Source organism: Trichechus manatus, unplaced genomic scaffold (genome assembly GCF_000243295.1).
Source record: "Trichechus manatus latirostris isolate Lorelei unplaced genomic scaffold, TriManLat1.0 scaffold00177, whole genome shotgun sequence".
NCBI lineage: Eukaryota > Metazoa > Chordata > Mammalia > Sirenia > Trichechidae > Trichechus > Trichechus manatus.
Window position 1 is genome coordinate 1480050 of NW_004444113.1, and position 20302 is coordinate 1500351.

Below are 20302 nucleotides of genomic sequence, written 5' to 3' on the forward strand. Positions count from 1 at the left end.
CTTACTAACATGAAAAGGAGAAATTTTTATTAAATCTGTTTTTCTACCAGGGCGCCTTCATGGAGGTTTTAAAGTCAAGATTAGTACCAGATCAGTACATTCACTTTAAGAATCAGCATGTGGTCAAGTCGAAGTGAAAATTCCACACTAAGAGAATTAAATTATCTTCAGTTGGAAAATATAGCAAGGAAGAAGGAAGGCAGGAGAAAAGGAAGAAGGAAAAGGTAAATTTATCTATGATTCCTCAATTAAAAAAAAGTCATATGAAGATGTGAAAATCTTCCCCTAAGTGCCACCCAACCTCCCAACTTCAATCCACAGACTTAACTATCATTTCCATAAACGTGATGGCTTTAGGAAAGCCAATAAACTTCTGAGGTCACTGGGTAGTCAAGTAGTTTGCATTCAGCTACTAACCTAAAGATTGGTGATTTGAACACGCCCAGAAGTGCCACAGAAGAAAAGCCTGGAAATCTGCTCCTGTAAAGATTACAGCCAAAAAATTCTATGCAGAAGTTCTACTCTGTAGCATATGGGGTGACCATACGTCAGAATCGACTTGACGGCAACGGGTTTGGCTTTGTTATAAACTTCTGAAACCCTGCACTTGAGCAGTGCCCCCCAGAGATCTTTGAGTTATACATACCTTTAGAGTTAAGTCCAAGACACAGAGCTTTATTATTCTTTTTCTGCGAGAGAAACCATGGATAAATGGAGCTCAAAGGTTGCTGGGAAGGATGACAAATTTGTATAAGGGTAGCACGGTTCATACAGGCACAGCAACAGAGATCCTTGGTCCTTCTTGCTGAGATTCCAAGATTCGGGAGATACGGGGAAACTGAAGGGGACTGCAATGACCCAGACCAAGACCCAGGGTCACGGCAAGGCAATAATTCCTAAAATTCAAACCCCCAAGCAGTGGACAGAGACAAGGCTGGGGGCTGGCTTCTGCACGCAGTGGGGGTCTTGAGAAGCATCCGTTGTTCTGGGTCTATGATGACTGTCTTGGTTACCTAATACTGTTTGTAACAAAAACACGACGAGCGGGTGGCTTCAAAGAACTGACATTGATTTTCTCACAGTTCTGAAGGCTGAAAGTCCAAATCAGGGTCTCCGCCCTGTCCATTCCCTCCTTGTCAGTAGCCCTGGCTGTTCCTTGGTTCCTTGGTGTTCCTCGTAAGTAATCGCACATGTCTCTGTGTCTGTGCTATCCTTTCCTTTATATAACTCAGAAGCGGTTAGGTTTGGGATCCACCCTACACTGACGAAGTACATTACACTAGATTGCATTATGGAAAGTAATTGCATTGTGTTACATTAGATTACATCCACGGGTATAGGGGTTAGAATTCGAACACATATTTTGGGAGATCACAAGTCAATCCACGACAATGAGGGAGACGGGAACCTCTCCTGACCCAGGAATCCCGGTGTCAGTTGTTCCCTGGGGGCTTTCTGGCCAGGTGAGGGGTATCACACCACCAGCTGAAGCAATACGAGGCAGAAGGTGTGGTGGCTCAGGTTGGCCAGGTAGGGCAGCTTCGGACCAGTAACGAGAAGAGGTCTTGAGTCCTCTCTGAGTGTTAGCGTCACACCAGGTATCTGGCTCGACCGACATCAGCCCATGCTTGTCCCATGTCCCAGCTTCACTCTGTAGCAGTAGGCCACAGGAAAGAGAGACATGGTTCTGATTCATCTGTATAGTGATGTCTTTGGGGCCCTGTCCTGTAACACCCTAAAGATGAATTACATTCGCAAAGAGAAATTCCCTAAAACAAAACCGGTTGTCATCAAGTTGACCCCAACTCATGGCAGCCCCATGTGTGTCAGAGTAGAACTGTGCTCCACAGGGTTTTCAAAGGCTGATTTTTCAGAAGTAGATAGCCAGGCCTTTCTTCAAAGGCATCTGTGGGTGAACTTGAACTTCCAACCTTTCGGTTAGCAGCCGAGTGTGTTAACCATTTGCACCACCAAAAGACTACAAAATTCCCATGTAATTCCCTTAAAAAGAGACAATTGACTCAAGTTTCTTTGAAACCAGCCTTTTTTTTAAAGCAGTGTTTATTTACAAATCTTTTTTAAGGTAAAATTTGCATACAGTGGAAAGCACAAATCCTAAGTGTGCAATTTGATGAGTTTTAAAAAATGCATACACCCACACAATTCACACCTATACTGAAATATAAGCCCTGGTGGTGCAATGGTTAACAGCTCAGCAGCTAACCAAAAAGTTGGCAGTTCAAATCCACCAGCCACTCCTTGTAAACCTTATGAGGCTGTTCTACTCCGTCCTATAGGGTCGCTAGGAGCCGGAATCAACTTGATGGCATCGGGTTCTTTTGGGTTGTATGTTGATATAGAACATTTCTATTACCCTAGAAAATTCCTCTTTGCCCCTTTCCAAGTTAATCTCCCCCATTCCCAGAGGCAACTACTTTTCTGATTTTTTTTTTCAGTTTTGTCTGTTAGAATTCCACCTGCAGGTACTCATACCGTGTAAGATCATCTGTGTCCGCTTCTTTCTTTCAAAGTCGTTGTACCGTTTCGTGAGGTATGAAACTCACAGCTGTTCATTAATTCCCTGACATTGTCTGTCTCTCTCGTTGCTGTTCCTTTTCTGTTAGATGTTGAGCGAGGTGGCTCCTGGTTTTCTCTGCATTTCCCTGACTACTAACGACGTTAAGCACTTTTTCATGTGCTTATTAGCTATTGGCATCTTTCTTTGTTAAGTGTCTGTTCACGCCTGTTGCCTATTTTTTACTTGGGTTGTTTGTTTTTTTATTATTGAGTTGTATATGCTGCATACAAGTTCTTTATCTGATGTATAATTAGTAAATGTTTTCTTCCAGTCTGTTACTTGCCTATTCCTTTTTTTAAAAATTTTTTTAATTTTTTTCCCATACAAAAATTTATCATACTGTTATGTGACCCTAATTGCACTCCCCATACTGTGACAGCACACTCCTCTTTTCCACCCCTGATTCTCCATGTCCATTCAACCAGCTCCTAACCCTCTGCCTTCCCATCTCACCTCTGGACAGAAGCTGTCCAGTTAGTCTCTTGTATCTACTTGAGCTAAGAGGCACACTCCTCACAAGTATTGCTTCATGTCCCACAGTCCAGTCCAACCTATTGCTTTTCTTAATGGCCTCTTTTGATGAGAGATGTTTTACATTTCAGTGCAATATAATTTATCATTTTTTTTAAGTTTATATTTTTAAGAAGCTGCTAGGATTATGGTTGGTATTGCATTTAATTTATAGACCAATTTTGGGTAAATTGCCATCTTAATAACACTGAATTTTTCAGTCCGTGAGCATGATACGTTTCTCTGTGTTTCAGGTCTTCTTCGATTTCCCTCAGTAATATTTTGCAGCCTTCAGAGTTGCATGTTTTTGCTTATTGTATTCCTATGTATTTTACGTTTTTCTGACACTAGCAGCGAAACATTTATAATAGTGTCACAAACATAAATTACATTTGAAAAAAATGTGTAGTCTACAGTTGTTGGATATAGTGTTCTATATAAGGAATTAGATGTAGATGTTGACAATCTTGTTTACATCTTTTTGGATTTTTTCTACAGTTGTTCTATCAACCACTGACAGAGTGATGTTAAAAACCTCTAACTTGGATTGTAGATTTGTTTTTCTTCTTTGAATTCATGTATTTTGAAACTCTGCTATTAAGCACATACAAAGTTTTTTATTATTACACTTTCCTTATGGATTGAACTTTCTCAGTAATACGACGTGTCTAGCTGTGGTTGTCTTTCTATTTATTCCCTTTTGGGTTTGTCAAGCATCTCAGATCCTTAAATTTATTGGGATTTGGGGGATTTTCAGCCATTATCTCTTAAAAAAAATTTGTTTTTCTGTCGCATTCTCCTTTTCCTTCCCTTTCCATTCCACTTACACATATGTAAGGCTACTTGATATTATCCCGCATATCGCGGAGTCTTTGTCTATTTTTGAAATCTCTTTTCTCTTTGTTTTTCAGATTGGGTAATTTCTAATTGCCTCTTCTCAAGTATCCCAAGCCTTCTCTAATATTATGTTAATCCCACCCAGTAAATTTTTCATCACGAAGTTCTACTTTTCAGGCCTAGACTTTCTATTTGGTTCTTTTCTGTCGTTTCTTTGCTCAGATTCTGCATTTGTTCACTGATTTCACATATTTTCTTTTAAGTCTTTGAATGTGTCTATAATGTTTTCTTTAACATCTTTGTCTGCCAATTCCAACATCTGAGTCATTTCAGAGTTGGTTTTTCTTGACTTCTTTTTCTCTAAACTGTAGTTCTTAGCTCCCGTGGAGTCAGCCCGGGACTCACGGCGACCCCAGGCACAACAGAACGCTGCCCGCTCCTACGCCATCCCCATGATTGGCTGTGGATTGGATTGTTGAGCTCCACAGTGTTTTCACTGGTTGATTTTCAGAGGTGGATCATGAGGGCTCTATTCCTAGTCCATCTTAGTCTGGAAGCTCTGCTGAAACCTGTTAAGCATCATAGCAACATGTAAGCCTCCACTGAGAGATGAGTGATGGCTAACCAAGAGATGCAGTGATCAGGAATTGAACCTGGGTCTCCCACATGGAAGGCAAGAACTCTACCATTGAACCACCAATACCACACACTTTCTCTAAACCAGAGGTCACACTTTCCTGTGTCTTTTGATTTCTAGTGATTTTTTATTGTATACTGGACATTGTGGATGATATGTTGTAGAGACTCTGGACTCTATTATCATCCTCTAAGTGGTGGATTTTGACACAGCAGTTAGTTAACTTTACTGGATTCAAATTCCAGGCTCCATCTCCCCTGCATCAGGCAGCAGCTGAAACCCCCCTTCAGTTGTGATTTTCTACTAGGCTCCTCAAAATCTCACACCCTGCCCCCCCTCCAAATATACAGCTCAGCAGTCAGTCAGCCAAGGATATTTTTCAACTTTCTATTTTGACATAATGGAAGACTTAAAGAAAACTTGTACAAAATGGTACAGAAAGTTCCCAACTGTTGTTTACATAACCATACTACAATTATCAAAATCAAGAAATTAACATTGGCAGAATATCATTAACTATAGATTTTATTCCGATTTCACCAGTTTTTCCACTAATGTCCTTTATCGGGGGGGCTCCAGGATCCAATCCAGACTGCTATGCTGTATTAGTTATGTCTCTTCAGTCTGCACCAATCTGTGACGCTTCCTCAGTCTCTCCTTGCCGTCCATGACCTTGGCCCTTTTGAAGAATACTGGCTGGCTATTTGGTATAATGCTCCTTGATCTGGGTTTTCCGGATAATTTATTGATCGAGGTTATGCACTTTGACAAGCGTGCCACGGAGGTGATGTTGTTCTCAGTACAGGGGTACATGATGTTAACCTTGATCACTCGGTTAAGGTGGTATCTGCTGGCTTTCTTCACTGTAAGCTTATTATTTTTCTCTGTGTAATTAATAAATTACTTGGCAGAGCTACTTTCAGACTATGCAAATATTGTTTCTCTTCAACTCTCACTCACTAATTTTAGCCTCCATCGGTGGATCTTGCCTGCCAATAATTACTGTTGTGGTCTTTTAATGGTGATTTTTCTATTTCTGTCCTTCCAATTAATTGGACTTTTTCTGTAAAGAGCCTTCCTTTCTCTCTCGTTTAGTTATTAATCAATTATTTATTGATATCATTATGGACTCATGGATATTTACTTTATTTATGGTACTATCGTTATAACCCATTGCTGACGAGTTGGTTCTGACTCACAGCAACCCTATAAGACAGAGTACAACTGCTCCATAGGGTTTCCAAGGAGCAGCTGGTGGATTCGAATTGCTGACCTTTTGGTTAGTAGCCAAGTGCTTAACCGCTGTACCACCAGGGCTCCTAGTATTGTTATATATATATTTTTATTTTTGCTCAGCTTGCTCCAGGTTTGGCTATTAGGATCTCTTTCAGGTTGCTTCTGCACCTTAGGCAAGGACTTGAGCGGTGTTTACACCCAGATTTGGGGGCTTGCTCTTCTGTGACCCTTCCCCCTCCAGAACTCCCCTCCCTCCATTTTCCAGTTATTCTGTTGCCCCAAACTCTGTCCCCTGACTCCTCAAGCCAATACAAATTGTTTTTTCTGCTTGAGTTCAAACTGTTTCACGCTATGCGGGCTGTTGCTTCCTTACCCAGATTTTCTGATTGTTACCTGTGGGTGGAGCATCTCATACAAGCTGCTCCACTATTACTGAAATTTTACTGGTTTTTTTTTTAAAAGTTTTTTTTTTGATTTGTGGTAAAAATATACATAACAAAAACATTTGCCAATTTAAACATTTTACCTGCACAATTCAGTGACACTGAGCCTTTGCCAAATTATTCCACCACTCTGAACAGAAGGTCAGTGCCCCCTAAGCAAAGACTCTCCCTTTCCCCTTCCTCCCACCCCTGTTAATCACTATAAGCTTTGGTTTCTAAATAGTTGCCATGTCGTCTAAGTGAGATCATCCAGGATTCGTCCTTTGGGGAATGGCTCCTTTCACTCAGCGTGATGTTTTCAAGGTTCTTCATGTGGCAGTGTCAGGATGCCATTTCTCCTCATGGCTGAGTAATGTTCCGTCGTAGGTATTCACCCCATTTTGTTCCTCCACTCATCTGCTGATGGACACTTACATTCTTTCTTTCCTTTGGCTGTTGTGATAATGCTGCAGGGAACACTCATGTACAAGTACCTGTTTTTGTTCCTGCTTTCAATTCTGTTGGGTACACAGGAGAGGGATGCTGGGTCATACGGTAGTTCTATGCTTAACTTTTTTTTTTCTTTTGATCATTGCTTATCTTTTCTTTTAATTGTTTTAATTGTGCATTAGGTGAAAGTTTACAGAGCAAATTAGTTTCCCATTCGAGAGTTTGTACCTAACGTGTTCTATGACCTTGGTTTCACTCCCCACAATGTGTCAGTACTCTCCCCATTTCTGCCCTGGGTTCCCCGTTTCCTTTCGTCCTGATTTGCTATCACCTCTGGGCTTCTCATCTTTGCTTTGGGGCAAAGGTCGCCCTTTTGATGTCGTATAATTGATTGTTCTAAGGAGCATGTTCTTCTCGGGTGTTATGGTTTATTTTGTGGGCCTATGTTTCACTTTATGAGAACAATCAAATTGTTTTCAGAGTGGCTATACAGTTTCCAGTCCTACTGGCAATGGATGAGGGTTCCAATTTCTTCACATCCTTGCCAACACCTGTTATTTTCCTTTTTTTAAAAAAAATTTTTAATCATAGCCATTCTCATGGCGGTGAGGTGGTATCTCATTGTGGTGATTGGATTTTAATTTTATAATTTCGTATATAAAGAACATGGATTAGTTGAAAGTTAAATAATTCTTTGCAGCTTTAGTATTTCTGGTTGTTAGGAATAAATGTTGTTCATCTGATATGATTGATGCTATCAGCAAATACTGATATTATAACTGCTATGGAAAGCATGGTTTTGTCTTCAAACGCTCAGAAAATTAAGATGTGTACACACATAAATTCAGAAATATGGTCAACCCTTACCAGAAGAGCTAAAATTAAAAGGATTGGCACTATTGAACGTCAGCAAAGATGTGGAGCAATTGGACCTCTCATAATTTATTTTGTGCCATGTAACAAATCACCCCAAAATTAGTGGCTTAAAAGAACAACACTTTAATTAGCTCAAAATCTCATAATTCTGTAGAAGAACAATTTAAGCCAGGCTCAGCTGGGTGTTCTTTGGGTTTTGGCCATGTTCACTCATGAGTCTGCAGTCAGCGGCTGGTCAGCTAGGCAGCTCCGCCCCTCGGGGTTAGCTGGCTGTTGACTGGGCAGCATGTCTCTGTTCATCCAGCAGGCTAGCTTGTGCTTAATCACACAGTGACCAGGCAAGGTTCTGGGAGAGTGGAAGCATTGCAAGGCCCCTTGAGGCCTTGGCTTGAAACTTGTACAACCTCACATGAGCTGTATTGACTAGAGCCAAAATAACTCACAAAGCCATCCAGTGGGTGGCGAAATTCACAGAGTGGACAAATACATGCCACCTTTTAATGTAAGGAGACGGAGAGTCACATTGTAAGAGGCATGTACACAGGGAAGAGAAGAATTTGAGCTATTTTGGCAAATGTAACCCACATATATTGCTTGTAGGAACATAAATTGGTACTGACGCTTTTGAAAAGTGTTTAGCTGTATCTATTAAAGCTAAGTGTACGTATACATTATGCGTACCAATTCCACTCCTGATGTATACCCAAGACAAATCAGTGCTTGGGGACACTGACGACAGGACAAAGAGTGTTCAGAGCCCATTTATTCATAAAAGCTGAAAACTAGAAACAACCCAAATGCTCACCACCAGAAGAATATATAAATTATGGAATATTTGGATAAATTATGGATTGAATTATGTCCCCCCAAAATGTGTATCAGCTTGGTTAGGCCATGATTCCCAGTATTGTATAGTTGTCCACCATTTTGTGATCTGACATGATTATCCTATGCATTGTAAAACCTAACCTCTATGATGTTAATGAGGCAGGATTAGAGGCAGTTAGTTAACGAGGCAGGACTCAATCTACACAGTTAGGTTGTACCTTGAGTCAACCTCTTTTGAGATATAAAAGAGAGAATTGAGCAGAGAGGAGAAGGAGCTCACACCACCAAGAAAGAAGAGCCAGGAGTGGAGCGCGTCCTTTGGAACTGGGGTCCCTGCACTGAGAAGTTCCTAGACCAGGGGAAGATTGATGACAAGGACCTTCCCCCAGAGCTGACAGAGAGAAAGCCTTCCCCTAGAGCTGGCACCCTGAATTCAGATTTCTAGCCTCCTATACTGTGAGAGAATAAATTTCTGTTTGCTAAAGCCATCCACTTGTGGCATTTCTGTTACAGCAGCACTGGATAACTAAGACAATGGGATATCGCGTGCAGAGTAGAACTGCTCCATAGGGTTTCCAAGGCTGTGACCTTCCGGAAGTAGATTCCCAGGCCTAGGTGGATTTGAACTGCCAACCTTTTGGTTAGTAGTCTAGCACTTAATTGTTTGCACCACCTAGGCAGTTGGTAAATATAAGCTACTATTGTTTCCTTCCAGCGAATGTGGCCTTTCATCCTATGTTCTCATTCTTTCCCATTTCTCACCCTCCATCTTGCCCACCTTCTTTTCTGTCTCTACTTTCTCCCTCTCTCTCTTAATTCATTCCATCGTTTTCCATGTACAATGCCAGCTTTGAATGATCCCCTCTCTTCCTTACCTTCAGCTAATCATAGTCTCCAGCTCCCTCTCCACCCTTCTTTAAGAACTTGTAGTAAAAATTTTCTCCAACCTCCAGCTACCATTGCCATCCGCCAGTGTGTGTGCATATGCACACACACGTGTACCTATACACACACACACACACACGTGACTTGCTCAAGCTCTCCAAGCCAATTAGTGGCTCAGCCCAGATTAGAACCCAGGTCAGCCAACTCCCAGTCCAGTGAGCTGTCCTTGGCACCAGGCAGTCTTCGGTGGGAAATGAGTTAGACATGGACATGACTTAAGAAAAGCAATGTATTGCAAAAGGAATATTATATGTTCTTAAGACATAGGCATGTATCTTAAGAACAAGGACTCATTCTCAACTGGGAATTGAAGGTCAAATGAATGAAATAGAATATTGGCAGCAGAGAAATGTGACTAAGCAGAGGTTCAATTTCAAGAGTGACTGAGATTTTGTTGATAAAAAGATAAAGACGTAGGGCCTCTAACTTTTGAAGATTTGTGGGAAAAGCAACAATTATGCTACCAGCTCTACCTTAAGCTGGACAATAGATGTTTTTACAGTTTTAGGCAATTTAACATGTATCTGTCCAATTCACTAGAATTTTTTTCTCTTCTATTCTAATCTTAGAAGGTTGGAGTCAAGGGGATATGGAAAACTGGTGTGTGGAGTAGACCCAGAGGGTGAAAATATCTGAGTCCAGTGTGAAGGCTGGTCCTTCTCTCTGCTAGTCCCAATCCTCCTCCTACTCCGCTTCTTCAAGTTTAAGTTCTGTGTGGTTCAGGACAACTTCCTCCATCCCACCAGGCCTCAGTGCCCACCCCCTTTCTCTCAACTCTAATTATTTGTGTTTGTCTTCAGTCTACCATCTTTTTTTTTTTTTTTAGGAGCCCTGGTTGAGCAATGGTTAAGCGCTGGGCTGCTCTCCAAAAGGTTAGTGGTTCAGCCGCTCTGCTGAAGAAGAGATCTGGCGAGCTGTTCCCGTAAAGAGTATACCCTATGGGACAGTTCTCCTCTGTCACGTGGGGTTGCTGTGAGTTGGAATCAACTTGACAGCACACAACAACAGCTACCTTTAAAAATATTTTAAAATCGAGGTGTAAAAAAATAAATAAGGTGTACAGATGTTAAGTATCCAGCTTGACGGGTATCTCACACGTGCACACATGCGTGTGATCATCACGCACATCAAGATACAGACCATCTTCAGTGTCTCAGCAGGCCCTTCACGCTTCTTCCTCGTCGATACCCCCCTCTCTCCAAACCCCACCCAGAAAGCCACACTTCGGACCTCTATCATCACAGATTAGTTCTGCCTGTTTTTGAACTGGATGTAAGTGGACTCATGCAATGCAGCGTGTACCTTTTTATATCATGCTTTTTTCATTCGCAGCTGCTTACGTCCTGAGTCGGGCTCGCTCCGACGGCAGTGAACGGCAATATCACGGGCAAGGGACTGCTGTAAGTGATTTAAACCCAGAGGCTCTGGGAGACACAGGCTACCGTCGCGCTCACCTCACAGGTGAGGACAGCTACCTGAAAGAGGTTAGGTCGCTGGAACCCAGGCAGTCTAGCTCGAGAATCCACCCTCTTATCCACCACACTCCACTGCCCCTCAGGAAGAACACCTGGGAGACACGCGTACAATGGCTTATAAGGTAACATCTGGAAGCATACAGGTGTGTGCAGGTAGGCGGTCTATCTTTTACAGGGGCCCTTTCACCTCCTCACTTCGGAAACCCAGGAATTCATTCCTCCCTTCTCATCAGCTCAGTCTCCCCAGAATGGCCCCCTCAGGCACAGCAGGCTTGGGAGTACAGGGTCAAAACCAGCAGGGAGCTTAAGTTATCTGGGTTGGCCGTCCACACTGTCAATGACCAGCTTTACTCTGGCAGTGTAGACCTGACTCAAGAACACCAGAAAGTCGGTATTTTTGGGAAAAAGACCCCATAAGTCTCTGCATTTGGGCTCCTAATTCCCAAAGGCTAAATTCTAAGGCTCCTCTCACATTTGGTTTTCAGGTGGTGCAAACAGTGAACGCGCTCAGCTGCTAATGGAAAGGTGGCAGTTCAAGTCCACCCAGAGGCACCTCAGAAGAAAGGCCTGGAGATCTACTTCCAAAATATCAGCCATTGAAAACCCTGTGGAGCACAGTTCCACCCTGACACACACGGGGGCGCTGCGAGTCAGACTCGACCAACGGCCCCTGGTTTTCGTGGTCGCTGTTGGTCTTCGCTGGTCTCACATTTAGCCCCGTTCGTTCCGGACCTCGGGAACCCAGTGCTGTTCTCGATCGCGTCTGTAGATCTTGGGAGGCTGAGTGTGCGACCTGGAGGCAGGCCACACAGAAACCTCATCGACTTGACATCAGCCAAGAGCTGGGTCAACCCTGGGGCCTATTTCCCAAGAGCTCAGCCCCCGTGGGAGCTCAGCCCAGACAAACAGCCCCTTCAGTCTGAACAAATGTGGCCCACGGAGAGTTACTGGAGGCTTAATAGAAGCCAAGAGGCAGCCTCAGTTCTGGGAGGAGGAAAAGGGTCTTTTGGTTTTAATTAATCGGACGTGTGTACCCAAGCGAGGTTACCAAGTTCAGGGCTGACATCACTCAGATATGAAGTCTAAGGCAGTGATGCGCTGGTTGCTTCACAGCCCCAAGAACTGCCTTAATGTAAGTCAAGGGCACTGTCAGGTTTGGGTTGGAGTTTTACCAACTTTTTAACTATTTAAGGCCAAAAAGTTGTTGTCCTTTCTAGCCCTATTCGGCATCTTCTCTTTCAAGGGGGCAGGTATCTGTTTCCGTGCCCAGACCCTTGTCCCTACGCAGAGGGACAGTCCAGAGCTACACGGCAAATGCATTCCACCGCCTTCCAGCTCAGTTTGTTTAGGAGGGTTATCAGTGGAGGGGCAGGGTGGGAGGGTCCCACTGCTGAAGACATCGGGCACACCCCCCTGGCCTGCCTTCCAGCCAAGCAGCTCTGATAGCAGGCAGGCCTTGAGCCTGGAGACCTGCAGACACATTGAATGAGTGCTACGGAAATTGCTTAGGCAATCTGGCAATCTCCTTCCAGGGCTGGGAGATAAGCCCGCCGGCTCCGGCGCTGCCTACATGGCCAACGAGACCAACTCCTCGGCCCCGTCCTACAGCTATGAGTACTACCTGGACTACCTGGACCTCATTCCTGTGGACGAGAAGAAGCTGAGAGCCAACAAGCGTAAGGGCTGAGCTGGGGCAGCCGGCCAGGCAGAGGCGGGGGTGGCCCAAAGGACCGGGCCTGTGGGGCTTTTCACCATTCACTGTGTGTGTATGAATGGGCTGTCTATGTTGTCATTAAATGACAATACTTCTAGATCTGTTGAGATAGTTATATGTGTGTGTGTGTGTGTGTGTGTGTGTGTGTGTGTGTGTGTGTGTGTATCGTTATTAGGTGCTGTCGAGTCCATTCTGACTCATGGCGACCTCATGTGACAGACTAGAACTACCCATAGGGTTTTCTTGGCTGTAATCTTTACTGGAGCAGATTACCAGATCCTTCTCTCATGGAGCTGCTGTGTGGATTTGAACTGCCAACCTTTTTGTTAGCAGCCCAGCGCTTAACCATTTGTGCCCCCAGGTGCCTTTGATATACATACATACATATACACATATATACATACATACACACACACACACACACACACACACACACGTATATATGTATATGGAACCCTGGTGGCACAGTGGTTAAGAACTCAGCTGCTAACCAAAGGTCGGCAGTTTGAATCCACCAGCTGCTCCTTGGAAACCCTATGGGGCAGTTCTACTCTGTCCTAGAGGGTCGCTATGAGTCAGAATAGACTTGATGGCAACGGGTTTGGTTTTTTGTTTTGGGGGTAAAATGTATCTGTTATCCTCTGTGATAAGTTTGGAATTAACCTCCTAAGAAACTAAGACACTTTTGAAGCAGAATATTATTTTAAGACAGATTTCTTGATAGAGTTTCATTTGCCGGACTCCAATCAGCTAGGTGAGTTCCTCCAAATTGCAGATTTTACATTTCCCGTGGTCTGCATGCAGGTTTGTGAGAGAGTTACTTTGTCCACGCCCTAAGTGAGTTTCTATTAAAATACAGATGTTCAATCTTCATTGTCTCAGCTAGACAAGTCAGTGAGAGTGAACATCTTTTGCTCATCGGTCCCCCTCTTTGTCTTTTGGGTAACTTGGCACTTTGTGGACAATCTTCTCTAATCATTCCAGCTACTCAGTCAAGACAGAAAATTAGCCAAGCGTCTTAGTTACCTAGTGCTGCTATAACAGAAATACCACAAGTGGGTGGCTTTAACAAACAGAAATTTATTCTCTCACAGTCAAGAAGGCTAGAAGTCCAAATTCAGAGCACCAGCTCCAGGGAGAAGGCTTTCTTTCTCTGTCGGCTCTGGGGGAAGGTCCTTGTCATCAATCTTCCTCTGGCCTAGGAGCTTCTCAGTGCAGGGACCCAGGGTCCAAAGGACACGCTCTGCTCCTGGCTCTGCTTTCTTGGTGGTATGAGGTCCCCCTGTCTCTCTGCTCGCTTCTCTCTTTTATATCTCAAAAGAGATAGACGTAAAACACAACTTAATCTTGTAGATTGAGTCCTGCCTCATTAACATAACTGCCTCTAATTCTGCCTCATTAACATCACAGAGGCAGGATTTACAACACACAGGAAAACCACATCAGATGACAAAGTGGTGGACAACCACACAACACTGGGGATCATGGCCCAGGCAAGGTGACGCACATTGTTGGGGGACGCAATTCAATCCATAATACCAAGGAAATGAGCACGAGAAACAAAACAAAACAAAATAAAACCCTTGCATATTGGATCTCAGCACTGGAAACCCATGCTCTGTCTATCCCTAAAGAAGTCTTGGGTTACCCTGGACATTTCATTCACCATAATCATATAGCAGGGGCAGCAGTGGTTCAGTGGTAGAATTCTTACCTTCCATGTGGGAGACCCGGGTTCAATTCCTGGCCAATGTATCTCATGCGAAACCACCACCCGTCTGTCAGTGGAGGCTTGCATGTTGCTATGATGCTGAACATATTTCAGCAGAGCTTCCAGACTAAGGTGGACTAGGAAGAAAGGCCTGGCAATCTACTTCCAAAAAATCAGCTAATGAAAACCCTATGGAGCACAACAGTCTGATCCTGTTGTGCACGGGGTCACCGTGAGTTTGGGCTGAATTGACAGTAGCTAACAACAACAATGTAATCACATAGTATGTCTGTCAAAAGTGAATGCAGTCACTAGGAGGACCTGGATCCTTTTCATATGAAAAAGAAAAAAGATAGTCTGTTCTGCACCAGCTCAAAACTCAAAAACATTTGGATGTTATTATTTACTCCAGTGAGCCTGAGCCCTGGCAGAACCCACGGGGACAGTCATCTGGAGTGTCTTGTTAGGTGGTGTTCTGTTTCCAATTTCATTTCATCTTCATTTCATTCCCAAAGGCAAATGCAGGTACCCACCTATGTTTGTGGACGACTTAGATGTTAGAGGTCTTTGACAACCAAAGGGAGAGGCCAGATACTGCGCATCCGGACTCCCTAGATGTCAGGGCTCTTTGACATCCGCAGGAAGAGACCAAACACTGGGTTCCCTGATGCCATTGATGTCGGGGGTCTTTGATGCCCTCAGGGAGAAACAAGTCAATGCCTTCTAGGCCCCCTAGATGTTGGAGGTCTTAGACACCCACAAGGAGAAGCTAGTCACTGGGCCCCCAGACCCTTTAGGTGTCAGAGGTCTTTGATGCCCTCAGGGAGAGGCAAGTGAATGAACCCCCAGAACCCCTAGATGTCTCGCAGGCAGGGGACACACCTCTTACCCTCTCCATACAATGGTGGTCTTGGGGGACCTGGCACACTGTCTAGTGTCTCTAAAGAACGTTCCTTAGAGCCAAGCATCACAAAACCAGTTTTTAAGTCCTCGACGTCTTTGTCTTGGATTTCAGCTGAAGCAGATGGAAAGTATTTGTAATAGATTGAATTGTGTCTCACAAAAAAGTGCGTTGAAGTCCTAACCCCTCGTACCATGAATGGGACCTTGTTTGGAAAGAGGGTCTTTGAAGATGTTTCTAGTTCAGTTAACCTGAGGTCATAATGGAGTAGGGTGAGCCCTAATCCAATATGACTAGAGTCCTTATAAGAAGAGGCACAGAGACAGATGCTGGCAAGACAGCTGTGTGCTGATGACAGAGGCAGATTGGAGTTTTGCTGCAGCCACAAGCCAAGGCGTGCCTGCTGCTACCAGATGCTGGTAGGAGATACTGGCCTGGGGCTGGTTTCCTCTGCTGGGCCAAGAAACAAGGGCACATCCTCCTCTAGTGCCTTGGGAGAGAGCACGGCCATGCTGATGCCCTGGATTCAGCCTTCCAGCCTCTAGAACTCTGAGAGAACACATTTCTGTCGTTTTAAGACATCCGAGGAAATCAGCACCGTGTCCAATTTTAACATCCTGCCTCATATATCAGGAGCCCTGGTGGCGCAGTGGTGAAGCTCTTGGCTGCTAACTGAAAGGTCGGCCGTTCGAACTCATCAATTGCTCCGCGGGAGAAATATGTGGCTGTCTGCTCCTGTAAAGATTACAGCCTTGGAAACCCTACGGTTTACTCTGCCCTACAGGGTCGCTGTGAATCCGAATCCACTCAACAGCAAAGGGGTTTGCTTTTTTTTGTCTCATGTATATATTCAGATAGGATCACATGGAATATGCCATTTTGTACTCTGCTTTTATTTTATGGCAAAAGATCTTTTTATTGTGATAAAACATATATAACGAAACATTTGCCATTTCGACCCTTTGCACGTGTTCAATTTGTGACGTTAATCACGTTCATCATGTTGTACAGCCACCACCACTAGCCATCTCCAAATCACTCCATTCTTACTTGGTTTCCCCGTGTCACTAAATATTCTTCCACAAAAGCTTCGCTCAGAGCTGCATGGTGTTCCAGACATTTTTCTCTCTGAATGTATAGGCTGTCACCAGGATTCTGCTGTTACAAACAATGGCCTCAGGGGTAGAAAAACTTCCTCCACTATTGCTTGTCAAGTGAAGACGTCTGGCCCACTTTTGTTCTCACTATTTGAACTCAAATAAATTTGCTAGAAAGAATTCTTAAATACAAAAACAGAGACTTCCATCACTCACTCTTGGCTCTGCCTTAACCGCTGGCTGCCTCACTCTTGTTTTCTGTGATGATCAGCAACAGGCAGCGTCAGGTGGTCTCTGGGATCCTCTAAAGGTGGGGGAAGGTGAGCCAAGTCCAGGTGATGAGGGACAAAGATCACACTGCAGAAAGCAGGTGTCTTAGTCTAGGTTCTCTACAGGAGCAAAACCAGTGAAACACAGATAGACAGACAGAGAGAGAGATGCTAGATAGAGATGACAGATGAGAGAGAGAAAGAGAGAGAGATAGATAGAAATTTACTTCAAGGAAACGGCTCACACAATTGTAAGGGCTGACAAGTCCCAAATTCGTAGGTCAGGCAGCAGGCTGGAGACCTCTGGAACCAGAGGTCAACTGACAAGAAGAGTGCAGGATCGAGAGAGAACAAGCTTTGCCAGAACATCCACTTACATACTGGAGGCAGGCCACACCCCCAAGGAAACTCCCTTTTCAACTGGCTGGGTGAGCACATCAAATCACATCACGGAAAGTGATTACATTATATTACATTGTGGAAGAGCACCCAGTCCAGTGTCTGCCAAACCACTGAGAATCGTAGCCTAGCCAAGCTGACACATCACATCAACCGTAACAGCAGGTGACCACTCTTGCTAGAAAATTTGACTTTCTTACACCTCTCCAGCTCCTCTCTGCTGGGTTTCCTTCCCATTCAAGCAAATTGAAGAACATCACATCCAAGCTCCTCCAACCCTCTCATTGGCAAGCGGTGCACATCAATGACAGAAACATTCTGAAAATGGATCTGTGAGCCCCGAGTGCTTTAGGGCGAGGACAAAGAAGCCAAGCTCTTGCTCAGATCTTCTCACTAGAAGGTCACCTGGGGCAGCTGGTTGAAATGTGGCAGTCCAGGCTGGTCCAACTCTCATGCTGAGTAGAGAAGAGACAGCAGAAAGAAAAACAGCCAGGCCCAACTCAACCTAACAAGCAGGCGGAGCACCTGGGTGGTATAAACGGTCAATGCACTCTAACAAAAAGGTTGGTGACTGGCACCTCGGAAGAAAGACCTGGTGATCTACTTCCCAAAGATCAGCCATTGCAAACCCTATACAGCACAGTTCTACTCTTGACACGTTTAGGGTTGCCATGAGTCAGAGTTAACTCGACGGTAACTGACAAGCAGGAAGGACTTTAAGATTTTTGTGTTCATGCCCACACACTGGAACAGATTCTGCCATAGTTGGGCAGATAAAGCAAACATCTAGGGATTTATTTATATCTTTATGTCAAGCAACTAGCACTGAGCGGAAGGCTGCGGGCTGCCCATTTCCAGGAACAGCTCAGAATCTAGTGTGTATTTGTCACAGGGAGTTCACAAGGCTTTTTTTCACCCTGTGCTTTTCTGACAAGGCTCTGACTGTTTTTCGGAAAGTCAGAATCCCCCCACCACTGCCAGCAAAGTGGAAAGAGGAAGTCTGTCTCCTTAGGTCCTGAATTGACTAGTTAGATGTTTGTTTGATCCTTCATCTGTCCCCTGTTCAGAGCCTAAGTTTACAAGAGAAACCAGTTGCCATCAAACCGATTCTGACTCATGACGATCCCGCGTGTTCCTGAGTAGAACAGTCCTTCATAGGGTTTTCAAGACTGTGACCTTTTGGAAGCAGATCGCCAGGCTTGTCTTCCGAGGCACCTCTGGGTGGGCTCAAACTGCCAACCTTTTGGTTAGTAGTCAAGCATTTAACTGTTTGCACCACCTGTTTATAAGAAAACCAATCCCATATTCCAATGTTACAGTGGCAGTACAGATTATTCTCTGCACATAGTTCTAATGTTCTATTTCCGGGAGCAGCAAGATGGATTGGTTTTCCTTAATGAGTGCCTGGTGTTAAGGGTGTCATTGTTTACCTGTTGGGTCAATATGTCTTCTTCCCTTTCACTATGGGTTAGGAAGAACACGTCCTAGTTCCTATTGACTTCTGCTGATGTACTGCTTCTGGCAGCTTCAATAATAGGCTGCCTGTTCGCCTGCTGCTCAGAGAGCTGGGAGCCCAAGAACAAAAACACTCCACTAACAAATCTCTTCTGAGCACCATATGGAGAATCCCACGTACAGACTGAACAAAGGACCTACATATAACACTTTTCTCCAGTCGATTTTAGGTCATGGCTTTAACGATGACTTCTAACTTTCCATCAAATGGTCAGTCCCGTGTGTGTGACATAAGCCATGAAACTGATTTTTAAACAAAGTTGATGCCGGGTGGAAACCCCAGGTTCCACTCAGCCTGACTCATTTCAGCCAATAAACCAGAGACCGAGGTGGGAGAGTAGAAAGGCAACTTTATTTCGTTGTGCAAGGAAAGGAACAGTCGGGGCTGCTGCCACCAAGACTGCTCCACGAAGGCGAGGGGGAAGGTTACTTTTAAGGGGCTTACAAGTAGGAGGTTCATACAAGTTACATCAGCAACATTCTTAATCATACTACAAAGGTGCAATGGGGTTTATATACAACTTCATGCATTGCATGTTCAGAAAATGGTGGTTAAACTCCACCCAGAGGTAGGGAAGTTACTATGTATGAGGTCTAAAAAGTTATCCTGAATGTCAACATGGCGCCTAAACCAGTTTCCGCCAATTTCCTCTAGTTTTGGGGCAGAAGTTAAGGAGAGTGGAAGGAGGATTTTAATGTAAAGCTACGGGGTGTGCCAAGCAAGCTGCTTGAGGGAGTGTAATTTTCCACAGCCTGGGGACCTCTGTCTTGAAGTTACCAGAATGTTTACCTCTGAGCAAATTTCCCATGCAGGAGCCCCAGGGGGAAGTGCTCCGCTTGACGGATTCTAATATTGCTCAAGACTTTCTGGGACTCTTCTTTTGGAAACTACTTTAGTGACCATGGCACATTGTGTGAAACACCCACAGAGATAAGTTCTGTATATCCTTTGAGGATGGATTTGTTTTTTTTTTTTTTGGAAATAGTCAAGAATCACCTAAAACAAGTCAGGTGAATGAAAGGGACAATTAAGCTGACTGATAGCATCTGGGTGTCAAAAATGAAATATGATCTTGTAAATTAGCAAAATTAGTGTGTGTGTGTGATTCACAAACTAGTCCTGGAAGGTAATTCCAAAAGAAGAATTCTAAAAATGTTTGATTAGTAGATGTGTTTTGGGGAAATATATATAATTCTGTGGTGGAGAAGAGTCCCTGGGTGGTGCAAACAATTAAGCACTTGATTACTAGCTGAAAGGTTGGTGGTCCGAACCCACCCAGAGATGCCTCAGAAGAAAGGCCTGGCTATCTACTTCTGAAAGATCATAGCCTTGAAAACCCTAAGAAGCACAGTTCTACTCTGCACACATGGGGTCACCATGAGTCAGAATCGACTAAACAGCAACTGACAACAACAACAACACGTTAGAGAATGGATGATAATTTTGAAGATCAGCATGCATTTGGGTTTTTAAGTTTTGGTATGTTCATTGAAAGAGTCAGTTTCTTTACTGATTTCACTAAAGAAAGTTGACTACAGTTAACAGAGTAGCAAAGCGACCATGGCGTAGACGAAACAGAAGTTGATTTCTCTCCCATGTAAAAGTCTGCAAGGCCGGGGTGGTGGGCCGGCCTCCTGAAATCCTCAGGGACCCAGCTTCCTTCCAGCTCCTGGCTCTGCCATCCCTGGGATGTGTCCCATATCCTCGTGTCCCTAGCCATGTTCTAGCCATCACATCCATGTTCCGGCAGGAGAGGAGAGGTGATGTGAGGTGAGGAGAGGAGAGGAGCATTGAGGGGAGGAGAGGAGAGGAAAAGTGAGGTGAGGAAGGGAGAGAAAAGGTGAGGAGGGGAGAGGAGAGAAGAGAAGAAGTGATGAGAGGAGAGGAGAAGAGAGGAGAGG

General features: G+C 44.2%; 1 protein-coding gene across 1 annotated transcript in view; it reads left to right on the plus strand.

The window, feature by feature from the left end:
- The first annotated feature begins 12364 nt into the window (after window positions 1–12364).
- MRAP (melanocortin 2 receptor accessory protein) overlaps window positions 12365–20302 on the plus strand; it is a 22433-nt gene continuing 14495 nt past the window's right edge. The window contains exon 1 of the mRNA XM_004386987.1: window positions 12365–12470. Coding sequence (XP_004387044.1) covers window positions 12365–12470 — 106 coding nt within the window. The remainder of the gene's footprint in view (window positions 12471–20302) is intronic.